Below are 17,272 nucleotides of genomic sequence, written 5' to 3' on the forward strand. Positions count from 1 at the left end.
CCCATCATTTCCATGTCAGGGACATGCACCTGCCTTGAGCCTACGTGGCCGGGTGTCCTATCTGAGCCCTTCATAATAGTATTTCTAGGCTGTCATTAGTTGGCAAATAATAGAAAGTCATACAGGCCAGAGAATGGGTCGAGGCTGTGGGCAAGACAGGGCCAGTTGAGTCACCCTCGTGTGTAGGTGGAGTGCTCCCCTACTCCCTTGAGTTAAAACTGCCCGCTAGTGCTATTCCTGTGATGACAGTTTAGTAGCTCCTGGAATTCCCTTGCCTCTTTATGCCATATAGAGAAGCAGTCTCAAAAGAAGAATCTCACTCCCGGGGGCTGGAGAGATAGCATGGAGGTAAAGCGTTTACCTTTCATGCAAGAGGTCATCGGTTCGAATCCCAGCGTCCCATATGGTCCCCTGTGCCTGCCAGGAGCAATTTCTGAGCATGGAGCCAGGAGTAACCCCTGAGCACTGCCGGGTGTGACCCAAAAACCAAAAAAAAAAAAAAAAAAAAAAAAAAGAATCTCACTCCCTTTAATTCACAAAAACAATTTTATTAGTCTGGGAAATGAAGGCTCCGTTCTGTATGAACACATACCCTCACATCCCCTCACAAAAGATGGGGGTAAGGAAGAAACCTGGGGTGAAAGTAGTCCTTGATATCCCTCGCTCAATATAATAGACTGAAGAAGGGACAGGCTGTGCAAATTTGGTCACCAAATGGGGTGTGGGGGAGACACTTATCAGACCAGGATGGTAACTGAAGAGGAAGAAAGTGGTGGATCTGCCGACGACCCAGGAAAAACAAGAGGGGCTGGGGCTAAGGAGCCAAAAGATGCGGGGGGTGTAGGGCTAGAACCAAGAAGTGGAGTACGTTCTGAGGTAGGGTAGTCCCCTTCCTCATCACCCTCTTGCCCCTGGGTTTCATCTTGTTCCTTGTCCTTGGGACCCTTATGAACCAGCTGTTTGCAGATAGGGCAGGTTTTCCGTGTCTGAGTGAGCCAGGGGTCTACACAGCGGCTGTGGTAGGCTGTGGAGAAGAGTAATATTAAGCACTTAGTGTCTATTGGTGGGATGGGGACACAAAATGAGAACCTCACCATGAGCACAGGGCAGCACTCTTAGCTTGTCCCCGTCCTCGTATTCATCCAGACAGATGACGCAGACATCATACTGATCTCCTAGGAAGAAAAACAATTTCTTTGCTGAAAAATGGACCAATACTAGATAACTCATATTGGGTGATATGATAAAGATAGCACAGCGGCAGGGTGTTTGTAAGTAACCCCTGAGTGCATCCAGGTGTGACACACACCCCACCCCACCCCCAAATAAATAAGATAAATCCTGCAAGACTAGTTAAAACCACTTGAGATTATGGTAGAGTAAGGCCAAGGAAGAAAATGAAACAGCAAAGAGAATTGGAGGTAAGGGGGGTGGGGTGAGGGGAAGTGGAAAGAGGAACGGAAGGGGGGGGCAGAGCTTCTGTTATAGCCTTATATGGACAGCAGAGGCTCTAGGACCTAAAGACTCAGCCTCTTCTTACCTGTTTCATCCTTCTGGGACTATTCTCCATTTTTCCTGCTTGCTTCATTTTTCTTCCCCATAGCCAGAATTCCACTCAATGACAGTACTAGGGATTGATTAAAAGGACCTCATACAAGCAAGGCAGAGAGTTCTATCACTGAACCACATGCCGGCCTTTTATCTTTGCATTTCTCTGGCTGCTCTAGTATTCTGTACCCATTGCACGCGATTAAAGAGAAGTGAAAGTAGTACCGAGGGTTCTTTGAGCCATCTTTTTTGCTCCTTATCTTCTGGGTTCAAATTCCTCCAGACCAGGTAAACTGAGTAAGATTCTCCTCTTCCCCCCTACCCCCTCACCCTTCTGATAGTCATGGGTAGGAATCTGTTTCAGTTGCTCTTTGGTCAGTCGATTCCTCTGAAGCCGTTTTCGGTGCTGAATACAACGGACCATCTGAGAGAGAAGAGTATAAATGTTTCAGGTTCAGGGAACAAATGGAATATCCCCATCTCCCAACCTCAAATCCAGTCAGGCTTTAAAGGCCTTATTATGCTCCCTGGGCTACTTACCATTACAGCTCCCATAGCCAAAACCAGAAGTCCTACAATCCCTGTGAAAGGGATGAGGTAATAGCCTAAGGGGAAGCTACTGTCTGGGACCAGAAGCACCTGAGCCCTGGAAAAAGAAAAACCAAGAAATTTAGGGGCAGAAAGAAAAGCATAGGGATAAAGTCTGAATAAGGCCCCTGAAAGGGGGAGTGAGTGGAAAGAAAACTACAGGCTGACAAGGCTGGAGCAATAGCATAGCATGTGGCCAACCTGGGTTCAATCCCTGACATCCGTTATCTCCCCTTAAGCCTGCCAGGAGTGATTTCTGAATGTAGAACCAGGAGTAACCCCTGAACACTACTGGGTGTGGCCCAAAAACCAAAAAGAAAAAAATATAGGCTAAATAGTTGGAACACTAATGACTATCCACCAGGTTGGAATGGAAATGCTAACAGGATGACAGATGGGGAGATCGCTGGAGGACATGCAAAGCATACTGGAGACATGAGTTTGATCCCAGGCACCACATGGTGGTATCCCCCACCCTCAAGTGCTGAAAGTGAAGGAAGGCACACATCCTACCCCTTATCATAGACGAAGAGGGCACGCAGGTACTCAGAGCTCGTCTCCCCAATAAACACAGATGGGATCCAGATCTGCTGCTGAATTTCCTCTGTAGGAATCAGGACATTATATCAGGACCCAATCTTCTACTTTTCTTTTTTTTTTCCTTTTGGTTTTTGGGTCATGCCCAGCAGCGCTCAGGGGTTACTCCTGGCTCCACACTCAGATATTGCTCCTGGCAGGCTTGGGGGACCATATGGCATGCCGGGATTCGAACCACCGTCCTGCATGAAAGGCAAACGCCTCTCCATGCTATCTCTCTGCCACACCCTTCATCCTCCACTTTTAAAATCCTTTGATAATCAAGACATTTGACTCATTTCCACATAGTACCCAATGGGTTGACTCTTCTCTCTAAATCTGCAGCCATCTAAGTCTCAATATTAACTGAAAACCCAGCCATGAAGATACTTTAGCCTTACCACTATTCCACACCATGTTCAGAAGTTCGTTGGAATTTACATTGTGTACCACAGCTGCACCATACCCAGCCTTCTGGGCATTGAGGACCTTGGGAGACAAGGCAAGGAAATAAGAGGCCATCACAGGCCTTGCCTCCCTTTGTTCCTGTATTTATTTTACCCTCAGCTTCCCTGCTCCCTCTCCACATTCAGCAACCTTGAGGTCAAAGCTGCAGTCGTATCTTCGAAGCAGTGCAATAAAGACTGACCCATTTACTGGGGGTGGTGGGGCAATGGAGCTGCAGGCATTGGCTGGGTGAGCCTCCACAAGGAACCCCTAAGGAAGAGAAGCAAACAGAAATTGATTTTCATCTCCCAAGTTCATTTTTTTTTTTTTTAGTTTTTGGGCCACACCCCGTAATGCTCAGGGGTTACTCCTGGCTATGCGCTCAGAAGTCGCTCCTGGCTTGGGGGACCATATGGGACACCGGGGGAATCGAACCGCGGTCCGTCCGAGGCCAGCGCAGGCAAGGCAGGCACCTTACCTTTAGCGCCACCGCCCGGCCCCCCAAGTTCATTTTTAAAGATACATTGAATTTTCTGGCTCACAAATGCTGTATATTCTCTGTCCCTTCTAGGATTTGAACCCAAGTGAGAAGTCGACTTAAAATTTTTCTCGAAGATGGAATTAAGTCCTTCCTTATTCTTGGAAAATACATTCCATGATTGCTAGTGGGTGTTGGGATGGTAGCTCAAAGCACAGGTATGCAGGCGTTGCATATTGGACCCTAGATTTGCTTCATGGTAGCACATGGTGCTCCTAAGCACTGCCAGTAGCAATCCGCACACTAAGAGCAGTTCCCTTCAGTGCCACCAAGTGTGGACCCAAAACTAACTTGGGGAGGTCATTTGGGGCTACACCCAGTGTGGTCAGGACTTAGTCCTGGTGGAGCCTTAGGGGACCATATGTGGTACCAGGTATCAAAGTGCCAAGTGCATAATTGAACACAGCTGGCTGTGTACAAGCTCTAAGACAGCATTCCTCCTCTGTTTCCCCATGCCAGAAAGTATATTTCAGAGAACTGGAGAGAGTGGGTAAGGTGCTTTGCCTTTCATACAGACAACTTGGGTTTGATTCCTGGCATCCCATTTAGTCTCTATGGTACTACCAGGAGTGAACCTGAACACAGAGCCAAGAGAAATCCCTGACTATAGGCAGATGTAGCTCGAAAAAAAAAAGTATGATGCAGATAATACCAAATCCAATATATATTATCTTCTTCTACACATAAGACCCATGATAAAATTTATAAAATAGGCACAGGAGAGACAGAATAATAGTACAGTGGGCAGGGCATTTGCTTTGCATACAGTCGACCCAGGTTTGGTTTTTGAGTCACACCTAGCAGCGCTGAGGGGTCACTCCTAGCTCTGACTTCAGAAACTGCTCCTGGCAGGCACAGGGGACCATATGGGATGCAGGGATTTGAGCCACGTCCTTCCTGGGTCGGCTGCCTACAAGGCAAATGCCCTACCGCTGTGCTATCTCTCCAGGCCACAGTCGAATCAGGTTTGATCCCTAGCAACCCACATAATCCCCTAAGCCTGCCAAACATGATTACGAGTGCAGAACTAGGAATAACCTGAGTATAGCAGGTGTGACCCAACCCCCACAAAAACATTAGACACAGTAAAAAATTACTAGAACAATTATAACATGTTCTAATAGCTTTATTTGGGGACTAGATAGTAGAGCAGGTAAGAGCAGCCTTACTTGCCAATCGGGGTTTCATCTGCACATGGTATCCTCAACTCCACCAGGAGTGATCCTAAGCACATCCAAGTATAGTCCCAAAGTAAGACAAATACTGTAGTCCCTGGGCTAGCAGTTCAGTGCAATTGAGGATGCAAAACCCATGCTTCTTAGGTGTTGAAGAGCCCAAAGACCCTGGCACTACTGGGGGTCCAAAATACCTTTTAAGAGGTTAGAGATAATATTGCAGGAAGAGCAATTGTCTTGCATGTGGCTAACCCATGTTCCATTTCCTAGCACCACATTATAAGCCTGAACAAGAGTGACTCCATAGAGCAAAGCAGAGCCAGGAAGAGACTTTTAAGTATCACGGGTATGGCCCAAAATACCAGAGGGAAGGGGAAAGGCAAGTTTTTAATGGTTTTTGATATGTTTGTTTTGTTCTTGGGTCACATCCGGTGGCCCTGAAGGATTACTCCTGACTCAGCACTCAGGTCTCAGAGGACCATATGGGATGCTGGGATTTGAAGCAACATCGTCCTGGATCTGCTGGGTGCAAGGCAAACGTCCTAAAACTGTGCTATCTTTCTGGCCCCTTAGTGGTTGTTATTTTTTGGCTACATCTCTTTTTGGGCGTGCCAAAACCATTGACTCCTGCCTCTGTGCTCAGGGATCACTCCTGGTGGGGCTCAGGGAACCATATGGGGCTGCTAGGGATCAAACCTGGGTCAGAAGTGTTGAGACAAGTATCCTACCTGCCTACTATAGCTTTGGTCCAAAAATACTTTAAAAAAAAAATGTGTGGGGCCGGGCGGTGGCGCTGGAGGTAAGGTGCCTGCCTTGCCTGCGCTAGCCTAGGACGGACCGCGGTTCGATCCCCCGGCATCCCATATGGTCCCCCAAGAAGCCAGGAGCAACTTCTGAGCGCATAGCCAGGAGTAACCCCTGAGCGTCACAGGGTGTGGCCCAAAAACCAAAAAAAAAAAAAAAAAAAAAGTGTGTGTGTGGGGTGTTACACCCAGGGTTAAAACATAGGCTTCTTACGTGCTAAACAACTAAGGGCTGGACAAGGGCCTAGCTATGCTCAGAGCTTATTCCTAACTTTATATTCAGGAATCAGTCTTGGCAAACTTGGGGGACCATGTGGGGTGCTGGGGACTGAACAAGATTGGCTCTGTGCAACACATGTTCCCTACATTTCAACCACCAAGCCTTTTTTTTTTTCTTTTTGGTTTTTGGGTCACACCTGGCAGCGCTCAGGGGTCACTCCTGGCTCTACGCTCAGAAATAGCTCCTGGCAGGCTCGGAGGACCAAATGGAATGCCAGGATTCGAACCACTGTCCTTCTGCATGCAAGGCAAACACTTTACCTCCAAGCTATCTCTCCGGCCCCAAGCTGTTAAAATTTTTTTACTAACTTAACTATGGATAAAGGAGACTATTGTGATCAAATATCCCTTTACAGTACACTGCTATTATACTCCCTGTTCCAAATAACCACATTCAAAGCAAATTAGAATTCCATCAGTTTTCTATAGATAGCAATTCATTTCCCGGTCATCCGTGTCACTTTCTCTCAAGTTCTGTCGTATTTCGTTTTCAGTTTATCACTACATACCTACAGAATACACGTCCTTTAACTTTTCAGGCAACTATGCCACAACTTATCTACTGCCCGACTTCAGCCTTGGCACGCACTTGACAGTGTGACGAAGGGCTACTAGATTGCTTATCTAATCCAATACTCACAATATGAGATAACTTCATTATCCTATTTTATACTAAAATGTATTAAGACTCGGTGTTAGCTGTGCAAGGTAATCAAAACAAATACTGCCCCACACGTACCCCTTGCGCCTTGACCATGCCTGTTGGGACACTTAGTGGTCGAGGAGGAGACACTCGGCCTTCTCCCTCTACGTTCTAGATTCCACGCAGAAACCAAGCGAGCTCTGCTTTGCACGAGCGCGAGGCTCGACTAACCCAGAGCCGAAGGTTTGGCGGGACGTGGGGGGAATCACCTGAAGTCCCTCCTGGCTCAAGGCGGCCCCGAAGAGCGCCGGGAGGTCCGCGAAGTCCATGCTGGCGTTGTGGTCCACGGTCTGCGGGCAGACGGGGTCGCTTCAGCCCGCACGTCCCACGGCCGCGCCCGCCCTCGCCTCGCCTCGCCTCGCCTCGCCTCGCACACTCACCGCTCGGATCAGCCCCCGGCTGGGCGCTGCGCCCCACAGCACGGCGGCCACGACCACGGGCAGCGCGAAGGCCGCGGGGCGCATGGCAGCGGGCGAGCAGCCGAAGCGGACGGAGGCCGCGCGTCCGTCGAGTGCTGCCACGGAGCCGAGCTCGGCGCCGCTCCGGGGGCCCCAGGGGTCTCGCTCCCTTCCCCGCAGGCTCCACGGCCCAGCTACATGGGGCACGGGGGGGAAGGCCGGCTCGAGGGCCGAGGCGCCTAGCGCGCTCGGGGGGGCCGGGCGCCCCGGGGAACGGGCACTTGGGGAGGGGACGAGGGCGGTGGGACTTCCGGCCCCGAAGCGCTTCCGGTAAGGCCAGGCGGGCCGCGGCGCAGAAGGCGAGCTGGACTTCCGGGTCTGAAAGACATCAGAGGCTGGAAAGGCGCCCGCCCCTTGAGACGACCCCGTCGGCTCCTTCCGAGACCAGAAAGCCAAAAGGCCTTTTAGTGCAGTCACAAACCTCTCGCCTCGCCTCGCCTCGCCGCCGCCGCCACGATGCCCGAAGTCTCGCGAGATCCTCGGCACTCCTCCCGGCGGCCACGGTCCGGTCCGGCTGCTCTATCGCGAGAGACTCGCCTCCTCTCGGTCTCGCGAGACCTCCAAACCGGTTCCCCTCAGTTTCCCGCGGCTCCAGTTTGACCGAAACAGCCGACGCCGGGCGGGCGTCCCCCGCCGGCCACGCCCCTCCCCTTCGCCCGTCTTCGATCCCGCCTTCGGACGGCGCCGCCTTCTCCCGAGCACCTTTGCGCCGCATGTCCGCGCCTGCGCCCGCTTCCCCCAGCGCCGGGCCCGAGAGGCTGAGGGGCGTGCGCGCGCCCTCGCCCCGTTTGCGCGCGCGGTGTCACCTTGGGCGCGAGCCGGGGCGCGCGCGTCGGGGCCCGGGACCGGAGGGCCTTTGGGAGCGATGGCGGCGACTGCGAGTCCCGGGGCCGGCGGGATGGACGGGAAACCCCGGACCTCCCCTAAGTCCATCAAGTTCCTGTTCGGGGGCCTGGCCGGGTAAGCTCAGGCCCCAGGAAAGGGAACGGAGGAGGCAGGGATGGGTGCAAGGAGACGGGCCCGGTCCGCCTTCCGATCTGGTTCCAAAGACCCAGCCGAGCCAAGACGGGCTGAACGGCCTCCCTAGCGTATCCCGAGGTTCTTGAGGTCCGCCAAGAATCTCTTTCCTATTGCAAGGCCCCTGCTGTTGCATGTACGGCTATTGCACGGGCCCCTTAGGACTACCCGTGTTTCCCAATCCGTTGGCGCCGCTGAGCTATTCTGTAATCGACTTCAGGTCACTGCATGGCATTTGGCAAACTACGTGTAATCTTAGGTCATCGACGTCCACTTTTCCTTTTGTCCACTTACATTAAGTCCCAGGTCACTGCTTGACCCCCCAGGGAGCTGCGCTTCAGTTGCATGACCCCTGCTGGGTTACTGAACTTTTAGACACACACACACACACACACAATCATTAGTCTTCTGAACAGCGACATGACGGTCATTGTCTAACACCTTGCTACCAAACTCCAGTGATCAATGCTAGATTTGGATCTGCCCCATTGACCATATTCCCTTCATCCCCCAGGATGGGAGCTACGGTTTTTGTGCAGCCCTTGGACCTGGTGAAGAACCGTATGCAACTGAGTGGGCAAGGGGCCAAGACACGAGAATACAAAACCAGCTTTCATGCCCTTACCAGCATCCTGAAGACAGAAGGACTACAGGGCATTTACACTGGGTATTTTAATCACAGGAAGTGGGGCTAGGTTGTGGGATGGTAGTAGCTACAAACTTTGGCCTGATGCGCTGACCCTTTCATTCTCAGGCTGTCAGCTGGTCTCCTACGCCAGGCCACCTACACAACTACTCGCCTTGGCATCTATACTGTACTGTTTGAGCGCCTGACTGGGGCTGATGGTACCCCCCCTGGTTTCCTGCTGAAGGCCCTGATTGGCATGACTGCAGGTGCAACTGGTGCCTTTGTAGGAACACCAGCTGAGGTGGCTCTTATTCGCATGACTGCTGACGGCCGGTGAGTTCCAGGTCTGAGCCTGCCCCCAGCCCCATTCCCTGGAATATAGAATAAACTAACTGATCTCTTTTTGCTTGTGGCTATATATGGCAATGCTCAGGGACTACTGCCAATGTTGTGCTCGGGTCACTCTCAGCAGTGTTGAGAAACCATAAGGTACCAGGATTAAAACCTAGGCCTCTTACCTGCAAAGCAAGTAAGGGCTGGACAGGCGCCCAGGGAGGCGGGCCCCCAGGGACACTGACTGCAGCTGCAGTGGGTGAATGGGAGCTCCAGCATGTCAGCCCATTGTACCTCTCTCCTAGCTCAGGACTCATCTCTTCTAAATCTAAAGCTCAATATTCACCTCTTCTGGCTTCTTACTTTGCAACCTCGACACAGTTGTCTATCTGAGTTTGGCCTTTCCTTCCTACCTTTTTACCAGGCTTCCACCTGACCAGCGCCGTGGCTACAAAAATGTTTTTAACGCCTTGATTAGAATCGCCCAGGAGGAGGGAGTGCCCACATTGTGGAGGGTGAGTGAAGGGATAGAGACTTGGGGATATAGAGTCAGATATTGAGCATTTCTGATTCTACTCTCCTTTCTCTCACCCCAGGGTTGCATCCCTACCATGGCACGGGCTGTTGTTGTCAATGCTGCCCAACTTGCTTCCTACTCCCAATCCAAACAATTCTTACTGGATTCAGGTGAGATCTAGAACTAGACTCTGCTCCTCGGCTCCTAGCTTGATCTGTGCTAGTCTTGAGCTGATTATCATCCCTTGTTCCTCCTCCCTCAGGCTACTTCTCTGACAATATCCTTTGCCACTTTTGTGCCAGTATGATTAGTGGCCTGGTCACCACTGCCGCCTCAATGCCTGTGGACATTGTCAAGACTCGGTAAGTGAACAGCCACGGGCCTGGAGAGGGGTGGGAGAGCCTCAGTGATGTCTCTCATGGCCCTGCCTACTTTCCTTCAGGATCCAGAACATGCGCATGATTGATGGGAAGCCAGAATACAAGAATGGACTGGTGAGAAAGTTGGGCCAGTGGCTTGAGCTGGAGGTCTGGTTTTGGGAGGGTATCTGGTCAGTGGGACAGGACCTCAGGCCATGTCCTAGCCCCAACACCCTGCCTGCCTGTCTAGGATGTACTGATGAAGGTCATCCGCTACGAGGGCTTCTTCAGCCTGTGGAAAGGCTTTACACCATACTATGCCCGCTTGGGACCTCACACCGTCCTCACCTTCATCTTCTTGGAGCAGATGAACAAGGCCTACAAGCGGCTTTTCCTCAGTGGCTGACATGTATGAGAGTTTGGAGCTTATGTGCTGGAGCTCCCACTGCACCTGCCGTCAGCCTGCCCCTGGGGGGCCTGGACTCTGCTTCCCTGGGCCCCTGTATTTATTCCCTCCACTGTGTGACTCCCTCCTCCACAGTAAAGGACTTTGGTCTATTCTGTTCTTGCTCCCACTTGCCCTGCTTGTCCAGATCTTCAGTCTCTGTCCCTGGCTGTTCCTTGGTAAGGATAGGGGGAGCTGGGAAATGAGAATTTCTAGTCTCTTCTTGATGTTAGCTTTAGGGCTTCTAGGACAGCAGAAGATCACTGTTCTCAGTGGGAAACCAAGGCCATGCTGAGGGGACTGGAGAGAACAGGAGGCCTGCGGATGGTTCGACAGTCTACAGCAGAAAAATGTAACCTACCTCATTAAGGTTGTAATCAGTAAATTAGATTGGTGACACCCCCAAATGTGTAGAGCAGGGGGAATTAGGAATGGGGAAGAGATTGGACAAAGAAACCAATGCCACTGGGGAAAATAAAATGAAATTTTCAAGAAAAAATTATTAAACCAGAAGCATTGAGAGGGTGCTGGAGAGATAGCACAGCGGTAGGACTTTTGCCTTGCAAGCAGACGACCCAGGACCAATGGTGGTTTGAATCCCAGCATCCCATATATGGTCCCCCGTGCCTGCCAGGAGCGATTTCTGAGCAGAAAGCGCCGCGGGTGTGCCCCCCCCCAAAAAAAAAAGGCACCGAGAGGTTGGAGAGTATAGTGGATAAGGAGCAGTGCTTGCTTTGCACATGGTCAACCTGGGTTCAGTCCTCTTGGGAGTAACTAGAGTGATTCTTTCTTATTTTATTTTTTATTTATTTATTTATTTATTTATTTATTTATTTATTGTGTTTGGGCTACCAAACGGTGACGCTCAGGGGTTACTCCTGGCTAGGTGCTCAGAAATCGCTCCTGGCTTGGGGGACCATATTGGACGCCGGGGAATCGAACCTCGAACAAACAGCCCTAAGCTCTACGCACAAGGCAGATGCCTTATGCCCTGTGCCACCACTCTGGCCCCTGGAGTGATTCTTGAACACATCTGAGTTTGGCCAAAAAACAAAAACACCCACTGATTTTATGCAAATACTGTGCAAATCAGTCTTGTTGCAGCACTTGAGGGGTTAAAGAAATCTAAAACTACAGGCACCTGTGCTGCCTCCCAGATCCTCACTTAGGAATGCAACAGATGCATATGTCTGAATAATTTCATATAATGCCCAGAAAAATGTACCTTTGGGTCTGGTGACTCCCTCTGTAGCCCAAAAATGGAGGGACTAAAGAAAAGGGAAGACTGTCTGGGGTGGGGTGGAGTGGTAGGATGATTCATGGCTTGTGGGATTTAGTGTGGGAGGAATCAGACCCTTCATATCTAGAGACTAAAGGAAGTTGATGGCAAAGGCCAATGGCCTGGACCAGGAAAAATTACAAAATTGACAGTTTCCTTTTTTTTTTTTTTTTTTTTAGTGGGTAGTGTATTCTTCCTAGGCCTTTAAAGAGTCTAAAAATCTCTTGAGGCATGAGAAGGTCAGCTGAAAGGCTGGGTAATGAGAAGCCTGAGGGCTTTATGCCAGGCCAGGGATAGGCAAGCAGCAGGTGGGAACTGTCCCCTGGGCAAAGCCTCTCAGTAGAAGAGGAGGACTCAGCAATCTAGACCTCCCACCAGCACCTTTATTAACCCTTCTATGCATGTGCTGTCCTTGACCAGAATGGCTCCTTTGAAAAATACACCTTGTCTGTAAGGAGTTCCAATTTCAGAGAAGTTAACACAAGCAACTAGGAAGGTGGGGTCATTGCTTAAATGAATTGGTGCATTTGGTCTGGTGTAGGAAAAGTGAGACCTGTGCTTAGTAGCAGTTAACTGGACAGATGGGGCCAGGTAAATATCTGTCAGGAAAGATGGAATTGATGACAAATGGGGTCAAGTACAGAGCAATCCTTGATTGCCAAGCAGCTCAAGAGTGTCTTCACACAACCGGTAAGGTACTTACCTTGTAGGCAGTGATCCCCAGCACCACATATGTTTTCCTGAGCCCTGCTGGTAATGATATCTAAGCACAGAGCCAATAGTAAGCCCTGAGAATCTCCATGTGTCCACCCCACCCCCCCAAAAAAAGAGGGAGTTTATCCTTTCTACAGGAAATAATTCAAAGTATAAAAAATAGGCAGTCAGGTTTTCAAATTTAATAGATCCTTCATGCATCATCTGGAATGGGGTCTCCTAAAGCCAGAAAGGCTTAGGCTTTACTTCTATTTGAATGCCAACCCTTATTTGAAACAAGACTGAATCTCAAGAAAGCCTCATCCAATAGGTAAGGAGAATGGGAGAATCCATGGCACTAGGGGAGCAGAAGTAGTGACTTCCCTTTCCTGAGACCTAGCTTGAGAGCAGGAAACAATCAGAGACTATTGGATAAAATGTACCAAGATGCCATGTACCCACAGGCCCTACCCTGCTGACATGGGCAGTTCAGGAGAGCTGCATTTCTGAGGCTGCAGGGGCAAGTAGGTACCAATTCCATTCTTGATAAAGGTTATAGACAAGAAAATCTGATTAGTGTCAATAAGCTTCAGAGAGACTTAATAAGCTAGAATTGATACTTGGTATAGCCTGGGGGAGAGAAGGAGGCACCCCTAGGCATGGAGAGTGCAAGTCATGACTGGAGTTCTAGTAAGTAAAGCAAACAGTTGAGAGTGCTAGTGACAAGTACCCCACCCACTCCTAATAAAGTAACAAAAAATTACTGATATTTTATTCTACAAATATGATGGAAAATTAGAAAATGCTATGCAGTGGAAAAGAAGCAATACCACCAGATACAATCAGGTCCTGTATCTTGATAAATCTGTTTTCTGTAATACAGTTACATACAGAAACTATGTTTTTTGTTATTTGCTGTTTTCTAAAATAGTCCCCCAAATAGTGGTAATGTCTGATGATCTGGGAAATTTCCCTCATTACCTGCTCTCCCCACTTCTCCCCATCTCTCACATAGCTTAGGAAACTTCGTTCTATGATCTGTTTAATTCCTCCACCTCATAATCCTCATCATTTGCTCAAGTGGTGTGAAGAAGAAATTCTCAACAATAAATGATCAAGTGCTGTAGGCTTAAAAAAAAAAGGAAGAAAGAAAGAAAGAAATGATCAAGGGCCAGAGAGATTACAGTAGGTAAAGCACTTGCCATACATGTGCCTGACATAGGTTCAGTCCCCAACAGAGCCAGGAGTGGACCCTTGTTTCTTATCTTAACACCCCTCCCCCCCTTAGTTTCCAATAGGAAGACCTATCACACTATTTCCCTTAGAGGCTGTGGCCAGAGTACCTAACACCTACTGTTCCTAGTAGGTCCTGACCACGACCCACACTCAGAGCTGAGGGCCTCCGTCCTGCTACTAGAGGCCCCACACGCCCATTAGACCGAATCCACAGAAAGAGGCTGGAGCGGAAAATAGGGAGTGACCCTTCAAGAAATAGCAGCCAGGCCCGGGGTACTGTCACTTGCCTTCCCCTCTGCAGCTCCACATGTGTAGAATAAATGGAGGTGGTCAGGGCAATCAATGGACTGAAGTCTAGGGCCTGTGGTTTCACATGCCAGACCCAAATAAGCAGTAGGATGAGGATCACAGAAGCCAACAGGAGCCAAAGGAGATTCAAGATATAGAAGCCCAGAGGGAAGAGACAGCAAGCATCTACATTTAAAGGTTGATTTCTAGAGTAACCCAAGTTTCCTTGACGTATCCCACGGACATTCGAGACATTGATAAATTCAAAGAGAAGTGTTGTGGTAGGTTCTAAGGTGGTTGGGAGTGAGGTAGGTGTGGAGGTTGTGGTTGGTTCTGAGATGACCTGGGTTGTACAAGACTCTAGAGTAGTTGAGCTTGTAGTTTCTGGACTGATTTGGATTGAGGGCTTTGGGGCTGTTGATGGTATGATTGGTTCTAAAGTGGTGGATATTGGGGTTGTAGATTCTGTGGGTTCAGGAGTAGTGTGAGTTGTGGTGGGCTTGGGCGTGGTGCGGGTTGTGGTGGGTGTAGGCGTGGTGCGGGTTGTGGTGGGTTTAGGCGTGGTGCGGGTTGTGGTGAGCTTGGGCGTGGTGAGGGTTGTAGTGGGTTTGGGGGTGGTACGGGTTGTGGTGAGCTTGGGCGTGGTGAGGGTTGTGGTGGGCTTGGGCGTGGTGCGGGTTGTGGTGGGCTCAGGGGTAACTTGGGTTTTGATGGGTTCACTAAATTTTTGAGTTTGAGCAAATGTAGTGGATTTAGTGGTTAGTGGGAATGTGGTCTGTTTCTCAGTAAATTCTGGGATTGAAGTCAAGTCTGGCTTTTGTCTGTATAGGGAAGCAGTAGATGCTGAGTGGAGTAAGCCCCACTGGGTTGTATGAGTTTTGCTGTCAGTGGAGAACCTGACCACAGCCCTTGTGACAGGTACCTTAGCATCTTCCTGGTCCTCTTCGTCATAGTTATCATAGTCGTCTGTGTCATCCCCATCACCAAGAGTGGGACAGCCCTTCCCTGGGTATGCGTAGACAGGAACTTTGGCCAAATTGACACATTGCACACTTCCCACATTTGGGGTCATAGCCTTGACATCCACACCCTCCTTCCATAAATAGACATTATTTTCATTATCCTTCAGCCAGCGTCTGAAGTAGAGGATTTCACAGTCACAGTACCAGGGGTTGCTGTGGAGAAAAGTAAAAGGCAGGAGGAGGTGTCCAAAGAAGCCCTTTGGTATTGTACGAAGCCAGTTCCCTTGGAGGTAGAGTGTGTCCAGTTCCCCCAGCCCATCCAGGAGCCCAGGGGGCAGCTCTTGCAACTTGTTCTCAGCCAGATCGAGCTTCTTCAACTGGGATGTGGGCACCAGGAGCCCAGGGGGCAGAGTCTTCAATTTATTGCCACGCAAATAGAGCTCATGGAGTTGACCCAGGCCATCCAGAGCCCGGGGAGACAATGAAGCCAGCTGGTTGAAGGAGATATCCAGGGTTATGAGTGCTGGCAGAGATCTTCCGAGCAAGGGTAGGCTTTTCAGCTTATTATGGGATATATCCAGGGTCTTCAGCTGTGGAAGTGTACCATCAGTTTGCAGGTTCGTCAACTGACTTTCACGCAGGTACAGCTGAGAAAGGTGAGTCAGATGTACCACAGAAGCCACGGAGAAAGTGCCCAGGGGGTTCTCACCCAGGAGGAGAATAGATGTGTCTGCTGACAGGTCTGGAGGCAGTGCCTTCAGCCCCCGCTTCTCACAGTTCGTTTCTCTCTGGTTGGCCACTTCAGAGACCTCACAGATGGACTGGGAAGTGCTTGGCAGCGGCAGCAGCAGCAGCAACAGCAGCAGCAAGAGGGGAAGAGGCATGGGGGCCTGTGGGCGAGAGAAACTTGAATGGACATCAGGTTGCTGCTATTATTTTCCCAGGCCCCAAACTCCAGCTGCAGCCTTCAAGATCCCATCCTCTTCCACACCCTCTTCCACACCTCCCACCCTGTCCATGCCCCTTTCCTTTTTTCACCACCACCATCATCACCAAATCCTAAATACACTATTGGCTCCTAAACTGTTTCTCTCTTAGCCCTTCTTCCCCAGCTTACAGGTAGGCAGCAAGACCTCCAAGAACACAGCTTCACCCAGAGTGACAGGGTCCTTCTCTCTTTCAGCTCCAGGGAAGGTCTGGTTAGGAGCCGGAAGAGAGCAGGCCTGGGGAGGAAATTCTAGCCTGATAAGCGCTCCTTTGACCCTCAGACAGGGTCCCCCTCCAGGACACAGACCTTTATCATCTCCTTCCACAACTTTCCCCCAAGCACTCCTTTTGGCTCTTCTCTCTCCCACTTTCCTCCTACACTTGGGAGATTGGGAGTGGACTTCAACCACTACCCTCACCAAATTTTTATTAAGTTTCTCCAGCTGCCACTCTCACTTCCCCTTCACAGCTTTATTCTTAGAGTTGCCAAATTTAATACTCACATGCCTTCCCTGCCTGCTTTCTCATTCTTCTCCCCTGACTTAGTGTTCTCCCAGGCCCCAGTGTTCCCCCAATCCTCAGGTGCACTGAACACAACTTCATGGTGACCTTCCCTGTTTTCTTCATTGCCATGGCCATGTCCAACTCTACCTTTCATTCTAAATCTTTCTCTCTCCTTTGCCAAGACTCTTCTCTGGAGCCAAAGAGATAGCACAGTGGATAGGGCACTTGTGTTGCATGCTGCCAAACTAGGTTTGATCCTTAGCAACCCATATGGTCCCCTGAGCATCAAGAATGATTCCTGGGTATCACCAAGAATTTCCCTTCCCTAATGACTCCTCTCATCCTGTATTCTTTCTTTTCTTTTCTTTTCTTTGTTTTTTTTTGGGGGGGAGGGGGGGCCACACCTGGTGATGCTCAAGGATTACTCCTGGCTATGCGCTCAGAAATCGCTCCTGGCTCGGGGGACCAGATAGGATGCCAAGGACTGAACCCAGGTTCGTCCTGGGTCAGCTTCGTGCAAGGCAAAAGACTTACCGCTGTGCTATCACTCAGGTCCCGTATTCTTTCTTTTTAATACCTCATTTACCTGGAAATTTTATCTTATAATTTCTTCCTCTGGAAAATCTTGTAAGACATCCCAAAACCAGAGCAGGCACCTATTTCAGAAATTCAATCAGGGAGCTAGAGAGAATAGTAGATAAGCTGTGCCTTGTTTGTGGCTAGCCTGTGTTCAACCCTGAGCCTGCCAGGAGTGATTTCTGAGTGTAGAGCCAGGAGTAGCCCCTGAGCGCTGCTGGATGTGACCCAAAAACAAAAAACAAAAAACAAAACAAAAATAAATAAAAAATTAAAAAAATAGACTGGTGGGGCTAGAGCAATAATACAGCGGGAAGGGCATTTGCCTTGCAC

The 17,272-nt window shown here is 49.9% G+C and overlaps 3 protein-coding genes across 4 annotated transcripts; 1 reads left to right on the forward strand and 2 right to left on the reverse strand.

Moving 5' to 3' along the window:
- Nucleotides 1-527: 527 nt before the first annotated feature.
- Nucleotides 528-7,125, reverse strand: RNF167 (ring finger protein 167). 2 transcript variants are annotated; one of them, XM_049775133.1, is made up of 9 exons: nt 7,038-7,125; nt 6,867-6,947; nt 3,310-3,429; nt 3,114-3,201; nt 2,650-2,740; nt 2,089-2,194; nt 1,879-1,972; nt 1,095-1,175; nt 528-1,024 (listed from the first exon to the last, which is right to left on the reverse strand). In XM_049775133.1, exons 1-9 carry the CDS (start codon nt 7,119-7,121, stop codon nt 738-740), a joined length of 1,032 nt encoding a protein of 343 aa, XP_049631090.1. In that variant the 5' UTR covers nt 7,122-7,125; the 3' UTR covers nt 528-737. The 2 variants fall into 2 exon arrangements, with proteins under 2 accessions (XP_049631090.1, XP_049631095.1); XM_049775138.1 differs by lacking the exon at nt 6,867-6,947 and having other exon boundaries at nt 7,038-7,122.
- Nucleotides 7,126-7,847: 722 nt separating this feature from the next.
- On the forward strand, nt 7,848-10,544 carry SLC25A11 (solute carrier family 25 member 11). The gene is made up of 8 exons (XM_049775274.1): nt 7,848-8,075; nt 8,647-8,799; nt 8,887-9,093; nt 9,518-9,608; nt 9,690-9,780; nt 9,873-9,972; nt 10,053-10,104; nt 10,220-10,544. Exons 1-8 carry the CDS (start codon nt 7,981-7,983, stop codon nt 10,373-10,375), a joined length of 945 nt encoding a protein of 314 aa, XP_049631231.1. The 5' UTR covers nt 7,848-7,980; the 3' UTR covers nt 10,376-10,544.
- A 3,163-nt stretch (nt 10,545-13,707) lies between these two features.
- Nucleotides 13,708-15,891, reverse strand: GP1BA (glycoprotein Ib platelet subunit alpha). Its single transcript, XM_049785984.1, has 2 exons — nt 15,826-15,891; nt 13,708-15,762 (listed from the first exon to the last, which is right to left on the reverse strand). The coding sequence occupies exons 1-2, from the start codon at nt 15,889-15,891 to the stop codon at nt 13,708-13,710; spliced, it is 2,121 nt and encodes a 706-aa protein (XP_049641941.1).
- Nucleotides 15,892-17,272: the final 1,381 nt, after the last annotated feature.

Source organism: Suncus etruscus, chromosome 1 (assembly GCF_024139225.1).
Source record: "Suncus etruscus isolate mSunEtr1 chromosome 1, mSunEtr1.pri.cur, whole genome shotgun sequence".
Taxonomy (NCBI): domain Eukaryota; kingdom Metazoa; phylum Chordata; class Mammalia; order Eulipotyphla; family Soricidae; genus Suncus; species Suncus etruscus.

Coding starts and splice junctions, on each gene's coding strand:
- SLC25A11 (XM_049775274.1), top strand. CDS start 7,981: ATGGCGGCGACTGCGAGTCCCGGGGCCGGCGGGATGGACGGGAAACCC. Junction 9,609..9,689: donor GAGTGCCCACATTGTGGAGG/GTGAGTGAAGGG, acceptor CTCTCACCCCAG/GGTTGCATCCCTACCATGGC. Junction 9,973..10,052: donor GTGGACATTGTCAAGACTCG/GTAAGTGAACAG, acceptor ACTTTCCTTCAG/GATCCAGAACATGCGCATGA.
- RNF167 (XM_049775133.1), bottom strand. CDS start 7,121: ATGCGCCCCGCGGCCTTCGCGCTGCCCGTGGTCGTGGCCGCCGTGCTG. Junction 1,973..2,088: donor TGGCTATGGGAGCTGTAATG/GTAAGTAGCCCA, acceptor CTTCTCTCTCAG/ATGGTCCGTTGTATTCAGCA. Junction 1,025..1,094: donor AGTGCTGCCCTGTGCTCATG/GTGAGGTTCTCA, acceptor TCTTCTCCACAG/CCTACCACAGCCGCTGTGTA.
- GP1BA (XM_049785984.1), bottom strand. CDS start 15,891: ATGGACAGGGTGGGAGGTGTGGAAGAGGGTGTGGAAGAGGATGGGATC. Junction 15,763..15,825: donor TCTTGAAGGCTGCAGCTGGA/GTTTGGGGCCTG, acceptor TCTCGCCCACAG/GCCCCCATGCCTCTTCCCCT.